The sequence below is a fragment of the Oncorhynchus mykiss genome, chromosome 19, assembly GCF_057628025.1.
Source record: "Oncorhynchus mykiss isolate SJ-2025 chromosome 19, ASM5762802v1, whole genome shotgun sequence".
Classification (NCBI taxonomy): Eukaryota; Metazoa; Chordata; class Actinopteri; order Salmoniformes; family Salmonidae; genus Oncorhynchus; species Oncorhynchus mykiss.
Genome location: NC_143040.1, coordinates 52,275,359 through 52,300,857, shown reverse-complemented (window position 1 = coordinate 52,300,857; position 25,499 = coordinate 52,275,359). Strand labels below are relative to the sequence as shown.

The window sequence follows — 25,499 nt, the reverse complement described above, 5'->3', positions numbered from 1 at the left end:
TCACGCACAGAACAAGCAGTATGGCTGGTGGCATTGTCGTGTTAGAGGGTTCTGTCAGGATGAGCCTGCATGAAGGGTACCACATGAGGGAGGAGGATGTCTTCCCTGTAACGCACAGCATTGAGATTGCCTGCAATGACAATAAGCTCAGTCCGATGATGCTGTGACACACTGCTCCAGACAATGACGGACCCCACCTCCAAATCGATTCCGCTCCAGAGTACAGGCCTCAGTGTAACGCTCATTCCTTCGACGATAAACACAAATCCGACTATCACCCCTGGTGAGACAAAACCGCGACTTGTCAGTGAAAAGCTCTTTTTGCCAGTCCTGTCTGGTCTAGCGACGGTGGGTTTGTGCCGATAGGCGACGTTGTTGCGGTGATGTCTGGTGAGGCCTTACAACAGTCCTACAAGCCCTCAGTCCAGCGTCTCTCAGCCTATTGCAGACAGTCTGAGCACTGATGGAGAGATTGTGCATTCCTGGTGTAACTCGGGCAGTTGTTGTTACCATCCTGTACCTGTCCCGCAGGTGTGATGTTCGATGTATCGATCCTGTGCAGGTGTTGTTACAAGTGGTCTGCCACTGCGAGGGCGATCAGCTGTCTGTCCTGTCTCCCTGTAGCGCTGTCTTAGGCGTCTCATAGTACGGACATTGCAATTTATTGCCCTGGCCACATCTGCAGTCCTCATGCCACCTTGCAACATGCCTGAGGCACGTTCGCGCAGATGAGCAGGGACCCTGGGCATTTTTCTTTTGGTGTTTTTCAGAGTCAATAGAAAGGCCTCTTTAGTGTCTTAAGTTTTCATGACCGTGACCTTAATTGCCTACCGTCTGCAAGCTGTTAGTGTCTTAACGACCGTTCTACAGGTGCATGTTCATTAATTGTTCATGGTTCATTGAACAAGCATGGGAAAAAGTGTTTAAATCCTTTACAATGAAGATCTGGGAAGTTATTTGGATTTTTACCAATTATCTTTTAAATACAGGGTCCTGAAAAAGGGACGTTTCTTTTTTTGCTGAGTTTAAGTTTCATGTGGTCTTCTGCTAGTGTCCAGCTAGGAATCCTTGAAACAGTCACCAGCAAATCTCAGCCTCCTTAAACAAAGACAAATTGACACAAAATGTAATAATCTCCATCACGTTTTAATTCCATGAACAATAAAGGGACTGCAGAGCAGGAACCCTGACATCCATCAGCCCACAGTTTTGTCATTTATTTGACACATAAAAAATTCCCACCTCCAAGCTGTAGGCAACTATGTCACAATATGTACACCGATCCAAAACCAAACCACACCAACCACTGAGCTTTCCCCATCACTTGAGCTGGAATCTTAAACACTGAGAGCAGGACCTGCTTATGAGTGAAACACTATCTGAACAATAACTTTAAAATCACAGCTGCCGTTTCTTTTTACATCTTCATTTTTAAAAAAATCTGAACTGCATTTAAACTATTTACACTTTTGTAAATGCACATGGTTTGATTAAGAATATTTAATATCTTGATTCCTATAGTACAATGCAATGCTACTTCTGCCAAGTCTTGTGTCTGACAGCAGCTACCATTTCAGTTGACTAGGTCATCTGATTAGTCTAACATTTCAATGCCCATAGACTTTCAGTCACTGCACTGACGCTAGTTAGCATCGGGAAACTACCTCTAACTGGACACAGAGACATACAAATGGTATCCACGAGTTGATCTGACTCTGGGAAAGTAGACAAAATCCAGAAGTATCCCTTTAAGACTTTGCCCTAGGCAAATCATGGTGGAGGATGAAAGCTCACTGTGTCTCAAAGGAGAAATTCTGAGTGACTGGGAGGTGTGTGCAGTCAAGTCAAGTTATTCTGTTAGTACGAGGAGCTTGGGAAGTGATACGTGTATTCTGTTCAACAAGAGTGAGGTGATGTTTAATTAAGTGGAAATCTATTAGTGGCTGCAAATGCTAGAAGAGTTGAATAACAATAACGTAACCCGTCATGGGTTTGCATTTGTGGTAAGTTGTGAGGCTAAAGATTCAGGTGAATACAAAAAATACAATAATATTGCATAAGAATGTGTCTGCTTTAGGCTACTGTGCTATGTTCTAGATGTTGGCTTTCCTAAATAGCCTGTACATGTGGGTAGCTGCACACTGCAATATGGGGTATCTGTACTTTACTATTTATATTTTTGACTACTTTTACCTCACTACATTGTTTAAGAAAATAATGTACTTTTTACTCCATACATTTACCTTGACACCCAAAAGTACTTGTTTCGTTTTGAATGCTTAGCAGGGCATGAAAATGGTCCAATTCACACACTTATCCATTGAACATCCCTGGTCATCCCATCACTGCCTCTGATCTGGTGGACTCACTAAACACACAGGCTTAGTTTGTAAATGATGTCTGAATGTTGGAGTGTGACCCTGGCCATGCCTAAATAAATAAAACAACTAGAAAATGGTGCCATCTTGTTAGCTTAATTTGAAATGATTTACACTTTTACTTTTGATAATTAAGTATATTTTAGCAATTACATCTATTTTTGATAGTTAGTATATTTTAAACCAAATATTTGTAGACTTTTACTCAAGTGGAATTTTACTGGGTGACTTTTACTTGAGTCATTTTCTAATAAAGCATCTTTACTTTTACTCAAGTATGAAAATTGGGTACTTTTTCCAATCCTGAAGAAATATTCATCTTGTGTTTCCTGTCTCAGTATCCCTTACTCAGGTGGCTTATCTACTGAGTTGTAGGAGTCAGAGACAGCACACTATGGGTAGTAGTTAGAGAGGAGGCAGCTGAGATCACACAACCATGGGCAGGGACACAGAGGTACAGGGACACACACACAGGGGATGCATAGATGAGATGCGGAGGTAAACCCAGACAAGACGGTGAATGAAAACCAACAGTCAAGAGCACAAGACATGACAGCTATCAAGATAACCTTGAGTTCCAATCTCTTCACATGTTAACATCCAATTGATATTCCCATGTCAAACTGCAAAAACTACCAACAGTAATATCACTGTTGTTATACTAGTCTAGGCTTCGTTTAACTACACACTTCTCCAGATTAAGTCAGAGGCAAAGGGCTTGAATAAGGCAGGTTTTAAAAACAAAAACTGTTACGGCTCAAGACAAATAGCATTGTCATCAACAAGTCATCAACGGTATGGGTGAAAACAACATAAATCAGTCCATAAGTTAAAACAGACACACTGACATGGGGTAGCAAACCGTTTGTTCTTTTGAAAATCCATGTATTTGTAAACTGAAGTCATTGTGGATGTGAAACGATGATAACTAAAAAATACATGAAATCAGCTGTAACGTGTTAAACTCCCACCAATAAAAAAGTATGACCTCAAAGATCTATCAAGTACTTTTAGTCCCTTCTGTTTGAAAATATATCTGAACTGTTGCTATGACAACCTTTTAACATGCATGTACACATATTGAAATGAAAGAGGGATATAATATATACTGTATATACATTTGACATTTTAATCATTTAGCAGAGCGACTTAAAGTATGAGTACATACATGTTCATACTTTTCACAGTATATACACACACATCCTTCCCTGATCAGGTAAGGCCAAAGTGCTATGGGGTGCGCAGCTTCTCCACACTTTGTGTAGGCTGCTTTTGCATTTAAATGTTCCTCAGCTTTTTTCCAAAATAAAATTCAAAAAACCAAAACAACACCAAGCTCACTAGGCTCTTTAACTAGCTCTATATTCTGTCTCAAAAACGTAAAATTCAACAGCTCTAACATCTAGAATAAAACTACCCAGCCTTTTCTAACACTAGGTCATGTTCTTCATTAGAAAAGCAAACATTGTACAGTATATACACATAGTGCAGACACCTGACGACGTCCCAGAGCCTACTGGACTTCCTGTGGAATTCCTTTAATGCCCTCTACCGCTGAAAGAGGATCATGGGTAGCCCGTGTGAGTCGAGGAGGGATGTCCATTGTCCAAAGCGGATGGAGCGGGTAACAGGCGTACCAGGGGCCTGGTTGGTGCTGGTGTCATTGGTACCCCACTGCTGTATGAGCTGGACCACAGTGTGACCAGAGTCTGGGGGTGAGCTCCAGGGATAGGGCCACTCAGAGTCTGGGGGTGAGCTCCAGGGATAGGGCCACTCAGAGTCTGGGGGTGAGCTCCAGGGATAGGGCCACTCAGAGTCTGGGGGTGAGCTCCAGGGATAGGGCCACTCAGAGTCTGGGGGTGAGCTCCAGGGATAGGGCCACTCAGAGTCTGGGGGTGAGCTCCAGGGATAGGGCCAATCAGAGTCTGGGGGTGAGCTCCAGGGATAGGGCCACTCAGAGTCTGGGGGTGAGCTCCAGGGATAGGGTCACTCAGAGTCTGGGGGTGAGCTCCAGGGATAGGGCCACTCAGAGCATGCCGAAGCCCTCACTGCCCTCACTGATGGCCAGCTTCAGCATCTTGTGCAGCTCCTCATAGGAATCATAGGTGGGGAGGCAAAGCTGGTTAAAACTAGAGAGAGAAGAATTCACAGATAGTCAGTCACTTTACAGTTTTTTATGAGACAAGTAGTGTGTCTGTGCATTACTCAAGTAAAGAACTGAAACCGACTGTATAGCACATGTTAATGAATGTGTAAGAGTGCATGTGTATGTGTCTGAGTGTGTGTGTGTTTGTGAGGGTGCGTGCATGCCCGTCCACTCACCAGGTGTGTGCGGTGGGCAGGGTGCTGTGTGTGGGAGCAGCAATGATCTGGAATGAGGGGCAGAGGGTGTTGAAGCCCCCAGGGGGAAGCTGGGAGGAGCCGGTGGTGAACTGCAGCAGGCGAGCCAACTCCTCCTGGGTGAAGCTGGACACCACGGCCCAGAACCACTTCATCACCTAGCACAACACAACACAGTCAGCATGGTGCACAACACTAACACGTTTGACACATCTCAATCAATATAACGCTGTAGCAAAGCAGTGTCGTTCACCATCTACTATGGCTCCGACCAGGTGGTGTCACACACCTTCTCTCTGAAGTGCCACGACCCTCCTACGACCACAGCATGGGCCTTGAAGTCCTGGACATTGATGTCTCCTGTACCGCACATCAACAGCTGGGGACAAACAGACATTTAGACGTTACAGTGCCATAGGCCTGAGATTTAGAAAGTAGGACAAGGCATGCAAGCTTGGAAAGTTTGATAGGGGATGTAATTAGAGACAAAATCAGTTTGTTTTTCAGTTTGAGTTTTATTCAACATACCTCCAGCTCATTCTCATCAAATATGGCCAGGAGGTTCTCCGGAACAAGTTCATTCAAACCTGCAATTCACAAAACAGTTCATTGCCAAAAGCTTGGTTGCCTATCCCCTTAAAGACATTCCAGATTAGATACAGGGGTGAATGTGAAATGACTCCCTAATATATGGGTGTTTGTATCCCTACCTTTGAGAAAGTGCTCCACCTCGTCTCGCACCTGACTGGCGAGCCTGTACTGGGCCAGCAGGTTCAGATAATGCATCTTGTTCTCATTGTTGACAGCAATCTGAGCTCCTCCAGATATCAGCTCCACCACCTGAAGAGTGACAGAGTAACAGAGCTCAGGACATGACTGACAACACACCCACACACAGACCACGCACTGCCTTTCTAGGAGTACTAAGCAGTCTGCCAAGGAAATAATTATTCTGTTTTGTTAGTGCTTTCTTTTTTCTGTGAGATGACATGGTGGATAAGGGAAGTCATGTCAAACAGAAAGGTTCCCTCGTCACCTTCTCCAGCTGTCCTGACTTGTACTTTTCCTCAGCAAACACCAGGTCCATTTCACTGACATCATTGTTTAGGATGAAGCAGACTTTCGTTTTGTAGAACTCCTGATCATCCGTCTCAAAGTACTGCCGTGGAAAATTAAATACAAATACAGGAAAATAGATTTAAAATAAACGTGTCATTCTAACTCGGTGAAACAACAAGGATGACTTATCCACTTAGAGCAGCAGGATGAGATCTTAATGTTCTAGAAACACCACAATATACACCTCATACGCTATGAAATAAACAGATCGCCTTTCTAACCAGCCAAAGCATTGGGAGAGAGGTAGGCATTGGGAGAGAGGTAAGCATTGGGAGAGAGGTAAGCATTGGGAGAGAGGTAGGCATTGGGAGAGAGGTAAGCATTGGGAGAGAGGTAGGCATCGGGAGAGAGGTAGGCATCGGGAGAGAGGTAGGCATCGGGAGAGAGGTAGGCATTGGGAGAGAGGTAAGCATTGGGAGAGAGGTAGGCATTGGGAGAGAGGTAAGTATTGGGAGAGAGGTAGGCATTGGGAGAGAGGTAAGCATTGGGAGAGAGGTAAGTATTGGGAGAGAGGTAGGCATTGGGAGAGAGGTAAGCATTAGGAGAGAGGTAAGCATTGGGAGAGAGGTAAGCATTGGGAGACAGGTAAGCATTGGGAGAGAGGTAAACATTGGGAGAGAGGTAAACATTGGGAGAGAGGTAAGCATTGGGAGACAGGTAAGCATTGGGAGAGAGGTAAACATTGGGAGAGAGGTAAACATTGGGAGAGAGGTAAGCATTGGGAGACAGGTAAGCATTGGGAGACAGGTAAGCATTGGGAGAGAGGTAAACATTGCGAGAGAGGTAAACATTGGGAGAGAGGTAGGCATTGGGAGACAAGTAAGCATTGGGAGAGAGGTAAGCATTGGGAGAGAGGTAAGCATTGGGAGAGAGGTAAGCATTGGGAGAGAGGTAAGCATTGGGAGAGAGGTAAGCATTGGGAGAGAGGTAAGCATTGGGAGAGAGGTAAGCATTGGGAGAGAGGTAAGCATCGGGAGAGAGGTAGGCATCGGGAGAGAGGTAAGCATTGGGAGAGAGGTAGGCATCGGGAGAGAGGTAAGCATTGGGAGAGAGGTAAGCATTGGGAGAGAGGTAAGCATTGGGAGAGAGGTAAGCATTGGGAGAGAGGTAAGCATTGGGAGAGAGGTAAGCATTGGGAGAGAGGTAAGCATTGGGAGAGAGGTAAGCATTGGGAGAGAGGTAAGTATTGGGAGAGAGGTAAGCATTGGGAGAGAGGTAAACATTGGGAGAGAGGTAAACATTGGGAGAGAGGTAAACATTGGGAGAGAGGTAAGCATTGGGAGAGAGGTAAACATTGGGAGAGAGGTAAGTATTGGGAGAGAGGTAAACATTGGGAGAGAGGTAAGCATTGGGAGAGAGGTAAACATTGGGAGAGAGGTATACATTGGGAGAGAGGTAAGTATTGGGAGAGAGGTAAACATTGGGAGAGCGGTAAGCAATGGGAGAGAGGTAAGCATTGGGAGAGAGGTAAGCATTCGGAGAGAGGTAAGTATTGGGAGAGAGGTAAACATTGGGAGAGATGTAAGCATTAGGAGAGAGGTAAGCATTGGGAGAGAGGTAAGCATTGGGAGAGAGGTAAGCATTGGGAGAGAGGTAAGCATTGGGAGAGAGGTAAGCATTGGGAGAGAGGTAAACATTGGGAGAGAGGTAAACATTGGGAGAGAGGTAAGTATTGGGAGAGAGGTCCATCTCTAGGTCCTCAGAGGATGTGGGACTGAGACGGAGGACATACTTTGTAGTTCATCCTGAGTCCGATGAGCTGGGCCAGGAAGGAGCGGGTGAAGCGAGCGCGGACCAGCTGCTTGTAGGCCCCGCCCAGGGCTGACTCGTACAGGCACTTCCCCACCACGCGCCCCGCAAACTCATACATCTTCAGACGCAGGTGGACCGGCCGCTCAGCGTTGGGGTGGACCTGAGAAGATAGACGGACAGACACAGTACCTCACTATCCTATTGGCTAACCCCAGCACTAGGTCACTGAATCCTGGCCTTAGCCGTATTGTTCTAGTTGTGCTTGTGAGAAGGGAGGTCTTACCAGGCCCTGGTTGTCGTCACTGAAGCGAGTAAACAGCTGATTGGTGGTGTCAAACAGGGTCTTACAGACGAGCTCAAACCACTCCCTTCGCGGCCCTCCCCAGTCCAGAGCTAAGGGCCCACACAACACATATACTGCGTCATTCAACAGCCCTCCCCACACAACACCAGCTGACTGGCCTGTCATCTGCTGATCTTACCTTCCTCATCCTGAAACACCACCTCAAAGTTCTTACTCCAGTCCGACACGGAGAAGTTCCGGGTGGATTTCAGAGACTGGGGAGAGATAGACATGTTAAAACACTGTCATTTCCACACTCAATATCACCTTACAAGTCTGCAGTAGCAGTTCTTAATCTCACTGTGGCTCGGAAAATAGTTACACTGTGGGTTCACTCACAGAGTCCAGGATGCAGTGGCGTGTGATCTTCAGGCAGGTCTTGGTGCGAGGTCTCTTGGAGTGGATGTGTCTGAGCTCCCTCTGGAAGAAGCTCACCTTGTCCTGGAACGTCTCCGAGCCACCTGTCAACGGCACAAAAACCATCCAGTCTCAATGCTTCTACAGAGGCCAAAAACGATCTATACCAGGTACACCCCCCAGTGTTATTGGACTTGAAAAGGAGGGATACCAACCGATATTCTTGTGCAGGAAACGGATGAAGGTGGCAGCCATGATGTTTCTGTCTTTACAGCTCAGCTCCACTGGCGGCTGGATCCCATCATCCACCACAAGAGTCAAGTACTTGTGAACGGGGTCAGGGCCATAGTATGTGAACTGAAGGGGCAGAAAGACGAGGGTGAACACACAAGCTCATTAAACCTACTGCTAAAGGTCAGACAATATTATGTGGAAATCACACGGTGTTTCACAGCATGGCTGCTTGTCCTACCTTTGTCCCTGGGCAAACTCGAAAGGTGAAAAGGCGCCATGGAATGATTTTCAGGTAAAACTCCTTCACTGACAGTTGCTGTGTAGCAGAAAAGTAAATGGTCCAGTCAATGACAGAAGTCTGCAACAAACCCGGCTGTAGAGCATGTGGTATGTCTGGTCAATACAAAATCCTTTCTATCCTTTCTTCACCCACCTTTGGCGATATGTAGCAGTAGACCTTTTTTGGTTTCTTGACCTTCTCCGGCTGGCCCTCTACAGGGGAGTCATGCTCGTCCTCCTCGTCCCCCATGGAGGGCCGTCTCTGAGGGGCCATCAGAGCCGAGGCTGGGAGCTGCCACGAGGAGTTACTGTAGTTACTGTAGTTCCCTGTGCCGTAGAGGTACGCCTCAAAGTAGATGCTGATCCCTGTGGTGGACACGTTCTTCTCCACACACTTCTTCTCATTCTCTGTTTGGTGGAAGGGTAGCAATTGAAACAAAAGAGTGATATGAGAACCCTACAACCACAGCTTTTCCTCCACCAAGACGAAAGTCTAGACTCTACATGTATTTCACTGTGGAGTATCTCATTTTGAGTATGATAGGCTGAAAATACATGTAGCAACTTGGTGAAATACCATTTGATCCACTATCCTATCACCTTCCTTCACATGGGCCTGTTCAATCATATCCTAAAATAGGACCCTTACTCACCACTGAGAACAATGATGTCGAACTCCCCGTTGCTGAGGGGCAGGTCGGTATAGGAGATGCGTGCCCGGAAACAGCCCTTCTTCCTCAGGGTGATTTTCAGCAGTACCTGGCACAGCTGCTTGTTGGATGACACTGACTTACAGTAGTACTCCTCCAGGCTGTCGTCATCCACCGTGCCCAGCTGAGAGGAGGAAGACACAAAATTGATTCCCATTGTCCAATTCCACAGTCTAAAATCAGGAAACAAATTAATTTATTCTGTTGTATGAGTGTTGTGTCCTGATATTGGGTTCTTACCGAGTGGACGTGGACACTGTAGTTGACTTCGTCTATCAGTGAGGTGGAATTACTGGTGGGGTTGCCATATTCGTCCCGAGGCTCGATCTGCAGGGTATGCTGCTGGCCATATACTAAGACCAGGGTGGAGAAGTGGTAGGCTATCTTCGTTTTGGACGGGTCCACTGTCCCTGAAATGGACACAGAACATGTGGGGAAGAGATGAGCATTCAGGGGATATCTCAAATTAAAGTATGTAGTGTTTACCAGTACAATACATACATAGGGCCTGAGACAACAGAGGAAAAACAGCTTTCATTTACACAAAGATCCAAGTTGCTTCCATGTGAAGGGATCGTTTCAACACTTGTCAAACATAATTGAGCAAAGCTGTAGAGCATAATACAAATATTTCCAAAAATTGTAATAAAAAATCAGATTCAGATAAAATGTTCAGGAAAATATCGATATTGCCTTAAATAAATGTTATGATCATCCTCACCTCGTGCTATATTTCGTAAACAAAGCCGAACTACAAAACATATTGTGATGATGAATACTATTAACATACTTATTATCATGTTATGAGGACAAGCCATGGAAAGAACATTGGAAGAAACGTTCAGTGGTATCAATTCTGGTCTGGGTGGTCATTAATCATTCTTACTGCGCAACGTCAAAGTTCTGTTCTTTATCGTACGCAAAAACACAATTATCAATATCAATTACTTAAACGTCCTCATGTCATCCATGCTTCGCAAATATATTACAAATACAGCACAGTCCAGTCCTGAGATGGGTTAGTCACACAGTCCAGTCCTGAGATGGGTTAGTCACACAGTCCAGTCCTGAGATGGGTTAGTCACACAGTCCAAAAGGTCATGACTTTCTTTACCTGATTTGAATATCTTGTAGTAAGGGCTGTAGGCCACGTTGAGTCCTCCCAGTTTGACAGCTACCTCATAGCGTCCGGCCTTGCGGACAGTGAAGGCCAGTTTGACCACATTGGACTCTGGCTCCTGCAGAACCTCCTGGGTGATGGGGATGTCTAGGGCCAGCTCTATGTGAGTGATGTTGACCCTTAACCCCACGGGTCGGTGGGCAGGGAAGGGCTGGCCGTTCTTGTAGAAGAGCTTTGGTAGAGAGTCAGAGCAAACCATGACAAACCATGGCAGGACGTCTAGTACCACAACTTGTGCCAACAGTCTATTCTCACCTTGATATTGAATTGTATATTGTATTGTTGGGAAAAAGCTAGCAAGTAGGCATTTCACTGTACTGTTTTACACCCGCTGTGTTCCGTGCACGTGACAAATAAACCCGAAACTTCATTGTGTGCTTTATGTCCCCAATAGAAACCCAACCGATAAGACAAATAACAGAATCACTGACTAAAATCCGCAGAAACAAAAAAGTGTATCCCTCCTCTACATTCTCTTTAAAGGCCCATTGCGGTAAAACCTGATTTCCTGTTTTTTCTCTCTCTACACTATGAGGTTGGAATAATACTGTGAAATTGTGAAAATTATGATAGTGCCTTTTTAGTGTGAGACCTGCTTAAAAAGAATACCTGAAGATTTAGTGGGATGGAGTTTTTGCCAATTAGTTAATAGAGAGTTCCAAACCCCCCTTGGGGTTTCACAAAGAAGAAAACATATCACATGACTGAAACTTAAAGGAAAACTCCACCCCAAAACAATATTTTGGTATTTGTTTCATTAGTCCATTGTTGACATAGTCCCAAAATGTGAGGGAGAACTTTAACCCTTCTCCAAACCTTTCTGCCAATAACAGCTTGTTTTCAGTTTTTCCCTCCCCACTCAAACCACTCACAGACAGTCCTGGCAACATTATTGCTTGAGAAATTGCTCTTTGCTAAGTAGCATTTTTTTAAATGATTTTTGACCATTTGAATTGAAAACAACCACAGTAAGGTACTTAATTGTTACCCAGAAATGATTTGATATTGAGATAAAAAAACATCTACATTGGACCTTTAATATTTGAGGTGGGTGGTTGTGCTCTAATCGTAGTTTCAGAATTGTAGTTTCAGAAATTGAACTCTTAAAATCCAGAAATGACTGAAGTATCCTAGATATGTGATTTCAAGCAGATAGGTAGGAAAGGATCTTACGTGAACACGGAAGCTCATAGTCTGGCCCACTTCCTGTGGGTCCTTCCAATCCCAGGACACCTTGCAGGAGCGCGGGTCCAGGTAGTTCCCTCGTACATAGTCGTAGATGCTGCGGTCACCCCTTCTCCCGGGATCCTCATTCTGCAGGAAGCTAACCACCCGCGCAGCAAGCTCACATAGGAACTTGATGGTAAAGACAAACGCTATGATGGAAACAGTAATTCCACCTGCCAGGGGGAGACATTCAGTCAGAGACCTTGTTTGAACACACTGAATGTGATTAAATGCACAGCATACAGAGGATGGCTCATAGAGGTCTTCACGGGTCCAACAGACCACAAAATTTGGAGATCTGACACGGGACCCAAGCGGGTCCAGGTCCTAAATTCAGACTTTTGTCTCGGATCTGTGACGAGTCTGATATAATTGGCACGGGTCTCGGGTATGTGCAATTCAAATTGATTTACCGACTGGACCTGATTGGACCTGTCCTCTGTTAATTTACTGTTTGTGTGATGAGAAATGCGCGAGCTTGTTATCTCTGTTAGCCAATTGCAACTCAATAAATTGTATAGTTATGTTCGACTGAAAATGGCTCCAGCTGCTCACCTCACCTGCTGGAGAGAGACAGTAAAATGAGCCTTGGCCTAGGCTACTGTTGATTGTGAAGATTAAGTTATTTTTCATTGAAGTAAAACGAAAGTTAGAGGAGAAAGAGTACAGTAAAAAGAAGCCGACAAGGGTAATGTCCTCGGGGACAAGTTTTAATATTATAGTGGACAAAGATGAGAAGAATGTTGGTGGCCAAATGGACTGTGTGCAACTCACTATTCAGGTTTGATGCAATTGTCTACCTACCATTAATTTATTTCCATATTTATTATTGAATGTTTAGTCATTATTATTACTGTAAATACTTTGTATTATTATTGTAGGCCTATTTTATCATCTAAACGGTTTCTCTGCATAGCCTATGCAAGTTTTTTTTTTCATTTTGTTGAGACATTTTCATTGGCTAAATTAAGTTTGTCTTTTCAATTTTGTGATCCGTATTTAGTTTAAGGTTAAAAGTAGGCCCGTTGTAAAATAAATAGCATTAACCTATTACTGTAATTTGTTGAGTAGGCCTACGGTAGGCAATGACCTTTGTTGGTATTAGCTGCAATATACATTGCATTTGGAAAGTATTCAGACACCTTGACTTTTCCCACATTTTGTTACGTTACAGCCTTATTCTAAAATTCATTAAATATTCCCCCCCCCCCTCGTCAATCTACATGCAATACCCCATACACACAATACCCCATAATGACAAAGCAAAAACTGCAAAAAAAAATAGCACATTTGGGCAAATTTGTTAAAAATAGAAATATCACATTTACATAAGTATTCAGATCCTTTACTCAGTACTTTGTTGAAGCACCTTTGGCAGCGATTAAAGCCTTGAGTCTTCTTGGGTATAGACGCTACAAGCTTGGCACACCTGTATTTGGGGAGTTTCTCCCATTCCTCTCTGCAGATCATCTCAAGCTCTGTCAAGTTGGATGGGGAGGGAGCGTTGCTGCAAAGCTATTTTCAGATCTCTCCAGAGATGTTCGATCGTGTTCAAGCCCCGACTCTGGCTGGGCCACTCAAGGACATTCAGAGACTTGTCCCGAAGCCACTCCTGCGTTGTCTTGGCTGTGTCCTTAGGGGAATTTTCCTGTTGGAACCTTCGAACAGTCTGAGGTCCTGAGCACTCTGGAGCAGGTTTTCATCAATCATCAATCCTGACTAGTCTCCCAGTCCATGCCGCAGAAAGAAATCCCCACAGCATGATGCTGCCACCACCATGCTTCACTGTGCGGAATGTTGCCAGATTTCCTCCAGATGTGACGCTTGGCATTCAGGCTAAAGAGTTCAATCTTGGTTTCATCAGACCAGAGAATCTTGTTTCTCATGGTCTGAAAGTCTTTTGGTGCCTTTTGGCAAACTCCAAGAGGGCTGTTATGTGCTTTTTTACTGAGGAGTGGCTTCCGTCTGGCCACTCTACCATGAAGGCCTGATTGGTGGAGTGCTGCAGAGATGGTTGTCCTTCTGGAAGGTTCTCCCATCTCCTCAGAGGAACTCTAGAGCTCTGTCAGAGTGACCATTGGGTTCTTGGACACCCATTTGACCAAGGCCCTTCTCCCCCAATTGTTCAGTTTGGCCGGGCGGCCTGAACTAGGAAATGTCTTGGTGGTTCCAAACTTCTTCCATTTAAGAATGTTAGAGGCCACTGTGTTCTTGGGGACCTTCAATGCTGCAGAAATGTTTTGGTACCCTTCCCCAGATCTGTGCCTCAACAAAATCCTGTCTTGGAGCTCTTTGGACAATTCCTTCAACCTCATGGCTTGGTTTTTGCTCTGACATGAACTGTCAACTGTGGGACCTTATATAGACAGGTGTGTGACTTACAAAATCATGTCCAATCAATTGAATTTACCACAGGTGGACTCCAATCAAGTTGTAGAAACATCTCAAGGATGATCAATGGAAACAGGATGCACCTAAGCTCAATTTCGAGTCTCATAGCAAATGGTCTGAATACTTAAGTAAATAAGATATTTCTGTTTTTATTTTTAATACATTTGCAAAAATGTCTAAAATCCTGTTTTCGCTTTGTCACTATGGGGTATTGTGTGTAGATTGCTGAGGATTGTTTTGTGTTGAATCCATTTTAGAATAAGTCTGTAACGTAACAAAATGTGAAGTCTGGATACTTTCCGAAGGCAGTGTAAGCCTGTTCAAAACTTTTTGGAATGTTTTATTCTGTTGAGCCATTTTCGGTGGCCAAATTAAGTTCCAGCTGTAATGTTGTGTTTGCCGCAATATAACAAAATTACCGGTATTCCCGGTAGGCCTACTATGCTACTCGCACACAAACCATGAAAAGGAAGAACAAAAGAGGGAAAAAACTTTATTTAATGCAGCAATATAATAACCTGTTCGTATTTTCACTAGAAACAATGACTTGACTTACTTGTGATATTACCCTAATAAAGTTTTGTGACGGTTTGGTGTGTTATGACTATTATTAGGCTTAGCTACTGCAGGCCTTTGACTGCGGTGTGCACTGGCACTCCAAGTGACTCCGACAGTTGAACTTGAGGTGAGGCAGAATGTTTTAGGCCTACCAGACTTACTCCTTTAATCTAACAATCACAGGAGGTAGGTGGCACCTTCATTGAGTAGGACTGGCTCGTGGTTATTACTGGACACTATAAAGTTTTGAACTTTGAAACAACAAATTTCGTTTTTTTGTAATTGGTTATTTGGCGTTTGGACAAACGGTGGATAATTTGGCCAATATCACTTGTTTACTAATGGCGCTGGCAGCGCCAAGTTGGAGGTTTCTTTCTACTATCGGATCTGAACGGGTCTCTCGGCTCCGAACCAGTATGGGTCTGTTTTCCATGGTCTTTTCGGAAAGGGTCTGACTGTCCTCGGGTCCCTTCGGAACGGGTCTCCGTTTTTTGAAATTAAATGTATGCATATCGGGTTGGGTGGGAAAGCCACGGATCCATCCAACGTTTTGGACCCGTGAAGATCTAATGGCTCATGCTGATCTTATTAGTGGAGAGACCATTTGCAATGCAATTGTAGAAAAATGACTTCAAAGAATGCTTTAAAGGGATTGTTCACTTTCATCCAAAAGTATCTACATTGATTCTGAAGCTCAAACAGTCACTTATAGAAGCTTTGAACAAAGCAAATATCGAACCCATGACTTGATTGGGATTTGTGCCACCAATGCCAAAAGTTAACCATGTGGAAACAGTGCCAGGGAAATGAACCCAGAGCATGGATTGACATCATACCTTCTCCATAGACTACTTACAGGGTAAGGAAACCCATGTTGTATTTTTGAGTGAACTATCCCTTTAAGGTCTATTTCCTTGAATGTGCTGTGGAGAAGCAGTAATTGTATGGGTAAAGCCTGGAAATCTTGGGACACACAAACAGTATCTGTAGTTCAAATATATATATATATATATATATATATATATACACAGTATATCTGAATGTTTTCTTGATTATTTATTATTTTAAAAAATATATATATATTTTTAAATGTAACCTTTATTTTACTAGGCAAGTTACAACTGTACTAATATTTTCAACAAGTACTTCCTGATAATTCTAATGACAGGGTAGTTTAGGCCCCAGGCCTTGCTGACAGGCGCCCATCCCCTACTTCGAACGGCTACTGTCAGTAGAACTCACTCACCAATCACGTAAAACATGAGGTCCCTTATCAGAAAGCACAGTGCTACAGTACAGCCAAATATAAAAGCTCCCGCTGAAAGAGAAACAAAGACAGGCATCATACTTTACTTGACTTTCACAGCACAGAAAAAGCTTTTGACAGACATTGCATAATATTCTGATGTGCCCTACGCCCAGGGCACTAAAGTGGTCGCATAAGCTCCTACATATTTTGCTGTGTGACCTGACATTTTATTTTGGGAGCACCAGTACGACCAGGACAAAAATTACTCTGATAATGACTGTTGTAATGATAGGTTTCACTGTGCAGTTGTTTCTGAGTACCTTAAGAGACAAAAGTGAGCACAGATTTGTTCAATCCAAAGCCTACATGTAAAGAATATAAAAAAATATTAAAGAATGTATCAGTGACTTGTATTTCTTGCAACTTTCTGAAGATGTAACGGCAGGGGAATTGTGTCTACCACTTTGTGTAGCCAGTAATCAAATCAAATCTGATTTGTTACATACACATGGTTAGCAGATGTTAATGCGAGTGTAGCGAAATGCTTGTGCTTCTAGTTCCGACAATGCAGTAATAACCAACGAGTAATCTAACCTAAGAATTTCACAACAACTACCTTATACACACAAGTGTAAAGGGATTAAGAATATGTAAATAAAGATATATGATTGAGTGATGGTACAGAACGGCATAGGCAAGATGCAGTAGATGGTCTTGAGTACATTAAAAACATATGAGATGAGTAATTTAGGGTATGTAAACATATTAAGTGGCATTGTTTAAAGTGGCTAGTGATACATTTTGTACATAATCTTTTCCAATATTAAAGTGGCTGGAGTTGAGTCAGTATGTTGGCAGCAACCACTCAATGTTAGTGGTGGCTGTTAAACAGTCTGATGGCCTTGAGATAGAAGCTGTTTTTCAGTCTCTCGGTCCCTGCTTTGATGCACCTGTACTGACCTCACCTTCTGGATGATAGAGGGGTGAACAGGCAGTGGCTCGGGTGGTTGTTGTCCTTTATGATCTTTATGGCCTTCCTGTGACATCGGGTGGTGTAGGTGTCCTGGAGGGCAGGTAGTTTGCCCCCGGTGATGCGTTGTGCAGGCCTCACTATCCTCTGGAGAGCCTTACGGTTGTGGGCGGATCAGTTGCCGTACCAGGCGGTGATACAGCCCGACAGGATGCTCTCGATTGTGCATCTGTAAAAGTTTGTGAGTGCTTTTGGTGACAAGCTGAATTTCTTCAGCCTCCTGAGGTTGAAGAGGTGCCGCTGCGCCTTCTTCACCACGCTGTCTGTGTGGGTGGAACAATACAGTTTGTCCGTGATGTGTACGCCAAGGAACTTAAAACTTACCACCCTCTCCACTACTGTCCCGTCGATGTGGATAGGGGGGTGCTCCCTCTGCTGTTTCCTGAAGTCCACGATCATCTCCTTTGTTTTGTTGACATTGAGTGTAAGGTTATTTTCCTGACACCACACTCCGAGGGCCCTCACCTCCTCCCTGTAGGCCGTCTCGTCGTTGTTGGTAATCAAGCCTACCACTGTAGTGTCGTCTGCAAACTTGATGATTGAGATGGAGGCGTGCATGGCCACGCATTCGTGGGTGAACAGGGAGTACAGGAGAGGGCACCCTTGTGGGGCCCCAGTGTTGAGGATCAGCGGGGTGGAGATGTTGTTAGCTACCCTCACCACCTGGGTGGGGGCGGCCCGTCAGGAAGTCCAGTACCCAGTTGCACAGGGCGGGGTCGAGACCCAGGGTCTCGAGCTTGATGACGAGTTTGGAGGGTACTATGGTGTTAAATGCCGAGCAGTAGTCGATGAACAGCATTCTCACATAGGTATTCCTCTTGTCCAGATGGGTTAGGGCAGTGTGCAGTGTGGTTGCGATTGCGTCGTCTGTGGACCTGTTGGGGCAGTAAGCAAATTGGAGTGGGTCTAGGGTGTCAGGTAGGGTCCTTGACTAGTCTCTCAAAGCACTTCATGATGACAGAAGTGAGTGCTACGGGGCGATAGTCGTTTAGCTCAGTTACCTTAGCTTTCTTGGGAACAGGAACAATGGTGGCCCTCTTAAAGCATGTGGGAAAAGCAGACTGGGATAAGGGTTGATTGAATATGTCCGTAAACACACCAGCCAGCTGGTCTGCGCATGCTCTGAGGACGTGCCTGGGGATGCCGTCTGGGCCTGCAGCCTTGCGAGGGTTAACGCGTTTAAATGTTTTACGCACGTTGGCTGCAGTGAAGGAGAGTCCGCAGGTTTTGGTAGCGGGCCGTGTCAGTGGCAGTGTATTGTCCTCAAAGCGAGCAAAGAAGTTGTTTAGTCTGTCTGGGAGCAAGACATCGTGGTCCGCAACGGGCCACATACCTCTTGTGTCTGAGCCGTTGAATTGCGACTCTACTTTGTCTCTATACTGATGCTTAGCTTGTTTGATTGCCTTGCGGAGGGAATAGCTACAGTGTTTGTACTCGGTCATGTTTCTGGTCACCTTGCCCTGGTTAAAAGCAGTGGTTCGCGCTTTCAGTTTTGCGCGAATGCTGCCATCAATCCACGGTTTCTGGTTTGGGAATGTTTTAATAGTTGCTGTGGGTACGACATCGACGATGCACTTGCTTATAAACTCGCTCACCGAATCAGCGTATTCATCAATGTTGTTGTTTGACGCAATGTGGAACATATCCCAATCCACGTGATCGAAGCAATCTTGAAGCGTGGAATCAGATTGGTCCAGCGTTGAACAGACCTGAGCTCGGGAGTTTTCTGTTTTAGTCTCTGTCTATAGGCAGGGAGGAACAAAATGGAGTCGTGGTCAGCTTTTCCGAAAGGAGGATGGGGGAGGGCCTTATATGCGTCGCGGAAGTTATAATAACAATGATCCTGAGTTTTACCAACCCTGGTAGAACAATCGATATGCTGATAGAATTTAGGGAGTCTTGTTTTCAGATTAGCCTTGTTAAAATCCCCAGCTACAATGAATGCAGTCTCAGGATATGTGGTTTCCAGTTTACATAGAGTAAAATAAAGTTTGTTCAGGGCCATCGATGTGTCTGCTTGGGGGGGAATATATGTGGCTGTGATTATAATCGAAGATAATTCTCTTGGTAGATAATGCGGTCGACATTTGGTTGTGAGGAATTCTAAGTCAGGTGAACAGAAGGACTTGAGTTCCTTTATGTTGTTATGATCACACCACGTCACGTTAATCATAAGGCATACCCCCCCGCCCCTCTTCTTACCAGAAAGATGCTTGTTTCTGTCGGCGCGATGCGTGAAGAAACCAGTTGGCTGTACCGACTCCGATAGTGTGTCTCGAGTGAGCCATGTTTCCGTGAAGCAAAGAACGTTACAGTCTCTTATGTCTCTCTGGAATGCTATCCTTGCTCGGATTTCATCAACCTCGTCTGCCCCTTTTACAGCGTCGTTGTTTTGGTTCGCCGGCTGGGATCCGATCCATTGTCCTGGGCAAAACACAGGATCCGCTTCGGGAAAGTCGTATTCCTGGTCGTAATGATGGTGAGTTGACGTTGCTCTTATATCCAGTAGTTCCTCCCGACTGTATGTAATAAAACCTAAGATTACCTGGGGTACCAATTTAAGAAATAACACGTAAAAAAACAAATACTGCATAGTTTCCTAGGAACGCGAAGCGAGGCAGCCTTCTCTGTCGGCGCCAGATGTGTACCACATGCCAAAACAGTCATTTATAAAGGCTTTAACATAAAACTTTCCATATTAAATGGAGGCAGGCTTACCTGGCAGAATGATATGATATAATGATGATTTGTATCAATCGGATGCTATTTTTTTTTCTATCAAACTCTGCTATTGAGCATGCAGTACAGAAACACCGCCAGCCAAACACCAGTCTCTTGAGTTCAATTGAAATTAAAGGGAAACTATGTTTTTCTTTTTTTCCTTAGACCTCAAAAGTGGTCTCCTGATATGGTTAAAATGGTTGTGCAATTCAAATGATATATTCTCTACAGATCACTTAATTGGAGTGCCAGAATGAACTCTTTAACAATTCAAAGTATGATGCTACAAGTCTATACAGATGCTTGTGGCATAATAAAACCCCTGTTCATAAACCATGTCACAGGTCATTCCAAAACCAGCATTTGTTTACACCTTGTTCAGTCATGTTACCTCATTAGCTAGCTAGCTAACAACCTGGTTACTTTATCAGTATATCTAAACATTTGGAGGCAAAGAAAAAAGCGAAAAGGGATAGCTTCTTTATAAGATCAATGATCATAGCAATGAATGAATGACTGATCACTTGCATGTCATCACTCACAAACTTGATGACCTTAAAGAGACCGTTTAGAATTTTCGATGTAATGCGCTTCAATAGATAGTGCTTTTGCACAAAGTAGAAACCTAATATTACACAAATGACTGTAATTATCAACATTTTAGCTTTTTATAATAAACAAATGTCTTTACCGGGTTAAATATTTGTTTCTAGAGCACAACATGTAACAAGTAGCAAGAATTCATATACACCCAATATGCTAGATCTCAATCAATTCAAAAATATATATATATCTTCTGGTGCTCCTAGATTTGACATTTTAAGTGATTTTTATTTATTTAGAGCACTGCCTACGCCCTTCATTCTCACAGGCTTGGAGGATTGATCTTTTTATTTCACTTTTGCTTTCTGATATACCTGTAGATAATAAACCTTTAAAACTAGAACACATACCCATGTTGGACTCTGCATCCAGGACATTAATCCGAAAGTCTAATTGGTCCATGTTGTCCTGCACTAGCCAAGCACAGTAGTGTGTGGACAATCTGTGTATTCACCGATGCGTCACACCACAAAGCCAAATCAAGCTTTTCCAGAAATAGGACTTAGGCTATTCTTGGCATCAGAGAAGATACCTATCATAGGTAGCATAGCTATTTGCTTATTGGGAGTGTACAAGCCAATGAGAATCGGTGTGTACTACAGTATGTAAATTAGGATAGGCTAAGAAATTGTACATGAGAATTGTAATGTAACAACATAGGCCTAGGCTACTTTCTTTCACATTATGTCTTAACTGTCTTAATATGGCCCTGTAGTAACAGTCAACTTCTCCTTTACAACACCTAGTTTTGTTCATCTGTGTGGCTATTGCTTAATAAAAAGTTCAATGCTAGGTCCTTGCAATTAGGGCTGGCATAATTACCATATAACCGTGTAACCGATGGTTAGGATGAAGGCCACCATGAAAATAAAATAACTGTCATAACGAACAGCTGACTGAAGTACTATCACCATACTTAGGTGCCGATACGATATTTATTGTGATTCTCACGATTCTATATGTGTTGCGATTCGATACAGTGAATTTAATTGTGAATCGATGTTCCAGACATATTGCTCACCACATGTCTGTTGCAGAGGGACAAGAGAGAGCCATGAGAAAACTAGTTTTGATCAGTCATGGAAATAAAAGTGCTGAAAACAAATTTGCTGCATATTTAAAAAGATAAGAGATCAAGCTATGAAGGACAAATACTGGAGGGTTGGTGCAGGTACATCCAACTGGCACTAACATTATATTGCGATATAGTATCTTGACGACGATACGATAACGTCAAAAATAATATCCCCATCACTATTAACAACATTCATGAAACGTCTTCAACGCAGCAGCAACACAAATAGAAATATAATGAATTTAACAGGCTTGGAACTAACTTTGGCAATTTCACTGGAGAAGTTATGGGTACCTGATGCAATCATTTCCATGGTAATGTAGACTGTTCATTCAAATTATGTTAACTGATGTGTAGCACATATTGAAGAGTACAATTCCTGTTTTTACTTCCTGCTTTGCTCTTATGGATACACTTGCAAAGGCCGCCAGTCACAGCCCTACTTGCAACGCATCAGTATCTTCTACAGCCAGTGTCTAAAATCACTCTTAATCCATGGCAGACGCATTGCACTCACCGATAGACCACTTCTCATTCAGGCGCCTTTCAGCAAGGCTGTGCACGAGTTGGATCTCGTAGTCCTGGTCGCGGCTCCCCCTAGAGGCCTGGAGAACCTTGACGCCCGTGGACAGCTTGATGTAGTCTTCGTAGTAGTATCCCCACGCAGCAAGAGAGAGCTGCAACTGGCTGTCAAACTGGGCTAGATCATCCAGAGTCATACAACCCAAGGTCTTCAGTCTTCAGTTGGACCACAGTGCAATATGATCAAACACAGAGAAAAAACAGTCAATTGTATTCATTCACCTCTAGCATGGCCACAGTCTCAAAAAGGATAATACACAGAACGACTGAACAAGTAGAACCTGACTTTAAAGCTGGGTTGTAGTCTGTTATTGCTTTAAATATTGTGTACTTTATCATGCATGCAAAGCAGATATTGATCTATCACCCTGTTCTGCAATGTACGACAGTAACCTTAACATGATCTACTAGGTTACATTTACATTAAGCCTTTAAGGGGCAAGTAAATAATAATAATAATTTATTACATTTGTAAAGCGCTTTTCATTATCCAGGAATAATCTCAAAGTGCATAAAATAACAATTTAAATAGAAAAACAGTTAAAAAACAAAATAAATATATATTGAACAAAAATATAAACTCAACATGCAACAATTTCAATGATTTTACTGAGTCACAGTTCATATAAGGAAATCAGTCAATTGAAATACATATATTAGCCCCTAATCTAAGGATTTCACATGACTGGGCAGGGGCGCGGCCATGGGTGGGCCTGGGCGGCCATAGCAGGAAGAGAATGGGTCCTAGCACCGACCCCTGTGGGACACCACAGGTTATGGTGGACTCCACTGATCTTGCCTCACCAAGGGTGGCGCACTGCTTGTGGTTAGAGATGTAGGAGGTAAACCATAGAGAATGGCACCAAATGGGGTGGCTGCAGTTTTACGGGCTCCTGACCAATTGTGCTATTTTGTGTGTTTTTTTTGTAATTTTCTTCTTTTTTTGTACATAATTATTCCGCCATCGTTTATTATGACCGAAAAGAGAATCTGAACATCAGTACTGTGATTACTCACCTCGAACTGGACTAGGATTTTTTCATTAATGAGTCAGACACAAAGGATATACTGCTCCTCCTGGACCAGGCCCAAATCCCTGTCATTTGTATGAAGAGGAGACGCCGTTACAAAGGTCGAAGAGCCAGATGGCTGGCGAGACTGCGCTGGCGAGTAGATAATCCGCCTTTACCCTCCGTTTTACTGCTAAACGTGTAATCACTGGAGAATAAATTGGATGAGCTCCGTAAGATCAGGAGGGGTAGTATGTCTCTTTGATAACAACAGCTGGTGCGCAATCTCGAAATATTAAGGAAGTCTCATGGTTTTGCTCGCCTGAATTAGAGTGTCTCCTAATAAGCTGTAGACCCCACTATTTACCAAGAGAGTTTTCATCTATATTCTTCATAGCTGTCTATTTACCACCACAAACTGATGCTGGCACTAAGACAGCACTCAGCGAGCTGTATAAGGCCATAAGCAAACAAGAAAATGCTTATCCAGAGGCTGTGCCGGGAACTTTAATGCAGGAAACCTAAAACCCATGTCACATGTGCAACTCGCCCTCCATTAGGCAAATCTGACAATAACTATATCCTCCTGATTCCTGCTTACAAGCAAACACTCAAACAGGAGGTAGCATCGACGTGGTCAATACGGAAGTGGTCTGATGAGGCAGATGCTAAGCTACAGGACTGTTTCTGGAATACGTTCCGGGATGCATCCAATGGCATTGAAGAGTATACCACATCAGTCACTGGCTTCATTAATGTATCGACGATGTTGTCCACACAGTGACAGTACCGGTACCCCTTGTATATAGCCTCATTATTGCTATTTTATTGTGTTACAATTTTTCCTTTAGTTCAGCAAACTTTTTTAAAACCCTGCACTGTTGGTTAAAACCTCTACGGGATCGGTGTCCCCCCATGGGACGGTTGAGCTAACGTGCACTAATGTGATTAACATGACGTTGTAACTAACAAGAACATTTCACAGGACATAGACAAGGACATTTCACAGGACATAGACTTGTCTTATATGGGGAGAAAGCTTAAATTATTGTTAATCGAACTGCACTGTCCAATTTACAGTAGCTATTACAGTGAAAAAATACCATGCTATTGTTTGAGGAGAGTGCACAACAACAACAAAAACTTTTATCATGGCAACTGGTTGATACATTCACCTCTGAAGATAAATAATGTACTTAAATTCAGCAATCTTGCTCTGATTTGTCATTCTGAGGGTCCCAGAGTTAAAATGTAGCATAGTTTTGACAAATAAATTCTATTTTTATATTAAAATGTAGGAACTGGGTTCTACAGTTTGAACTTCTGCTATGTCTGCCACCTTGCTTCAGGTCCTGAGCTACAGGCAGTTAGATTTGGGTATATAATTTTAGGCAAAAATTAAAATAAAGGGTGCGATCCTTAATTAAGGGCTTGTAAATAAGCTTTTCCCTGTTGTATTCGGCGAACTGATTAGAGTTTAGGGCAGTCCCACAGATGGCAGTGTGCTCTCTGAGGCGCTGCAGTAGAATGTGTGATCTACTGTGTCGAAAGCAGTACTAAGGTCCAAAAGAAGGAGGAGTCAGAGTGGGCTTAGAGTTGGAGGATACAATGTTCTCTCGGATGGTGTTGATTTTAGCCTTGAAGAACTCAGAAAATCTGTTGCATTTTTCAGTAGTTGCTGTCGGAGGGCCAGAGTCTGTAGGATGGAGAAGACGACTGATGGTGGAAAACAAAGTCCTATGATTTCCTCGGTCGTTGTCAGAGTAGAAGGTGGAGTGGGCTGCTTTTAATGCTTTTAAATAACAAGCCTGGTATTCTTTATAGACCAGGAGATGGACAAATAGGCCAACACTTCTCCACAGACGCTCTCGCTTGTGGCCATGGGTCTTCATGGTAAGCAGCTCCTCTGTGAACCATGGGGAGAACTGTTTGGAAGGATACTTTTTCAAGGGCAAGGCTGTTTAAGGTGTTCCTTAGAGTGCTGTTATACAAGTCAACCATCTATCTCATCAGGGATATCAGACTCATGACAGTCAGCTTGTAGGAGAGGGCAAACAGACTCCGGGAAGACGGACGTGTCAAGGGACTTGTTGCTTTTGAATTTAATAGTGCACTTATGGCAGAGCTGAAGTGCAGGAGTACTCACAGACATTGTAATGGCCCTATGGCCAGATACACATCTCAAGCACATCGAGGTCTGAGGCAGGGACGTCTCCAGTGATGAAGTCTAAATAGTGTTAATTGCTGAAGGATGGGGCTGGAGAAATGTAGCTACTCTCAAATTCATAAACAGAGCTATGGATGCAAGGACTGACCATCCATGAGATTACAGTTTTAACCATGTTTTGAGGCTATACAGTG

At 43.6% G+C, this 25,499-nt stretch overlaps 1 protein-coding gene across 2 annotated transcripts in view; it reads right to left on the bottom strand.

Annotated features, from left to right (window-relative positions):
• Positions 1-3,242: 3,242 nt before the first annotated feature.
• Positions 3,243-25,499, bottom strand: part of LOC110498360 (apoptosis-resistant E3 ubiquitin protein ligase 1) — a 33,045-nt gene continuing 10,788 nt past the window's right edge. For both annotated transcript variants that reach the window (XM_036954880.2, XM_036954881.2), the window contains 19 exons: positions 22,064-22,284; positions 16,115-16,186; positions 11,866-12,092; positions 10,627-10,864; positions 9,753-9,922; positions 9,456-9,636; positions 8,957-9,210; positions 8,762-8,839; positions 8,505-8,646; positions 8,272-8,393; positions 8,072-8,147; positions 7,873-7,982; positions 7,570-7,749; positions 5,755-5,877; positions 5,429-5,558; positions 5,247-5,305; positions 5,008-5,097; positions 4,701-4,876; positions 3,243-4,507 (listed from right to left, as the gene is read on the bottom strand). In XM_036954880.2, coding sequence (XP_036810775.1) covers positions 4,405-4,507; positions 4,701-4,876; positions 5,008-5,097; positions 5,247-5,305; positions 5,429-5,558; positions 5,755-5,877; positions 7,570-7,749; positions 7,873-7,982; positions 8,072-8,147; positions 8,272-8,393; positions 8,505-8,646; positions 8,762-8,839; positions 8,957-9,210; positions 9,456-9,636; positions 9,753-9,922; positions 10,627-10,864; positions 11,866-12,092; positions 16,115-16,186; positions 22,064-22,284 — 2,752 coding nt within the window. In that variant the 3' untranslated portion in view covers positions 3,243-4,404. The remainder of the gene's footprint in view (positions 4,508-4,700; positions 4,877-5,007; positions 5,098-5,246; positions 5,306-5,428; positions 5,559-5,754; positions 5,878-7,569; positions 7,750-7,872; positions 7,983-8,071; positions 8,148-8,271; positions 8,394-8,504; positions 8,647-8,761; positions 8,840-8,956; positions 9,211-9,455; positions 9,637-9,752; positions 9,923-10,626; positions 10,865-11,865; positions 12,093-16,114; positions 16,187-22,063; positions 22,285-25,499) is intronic.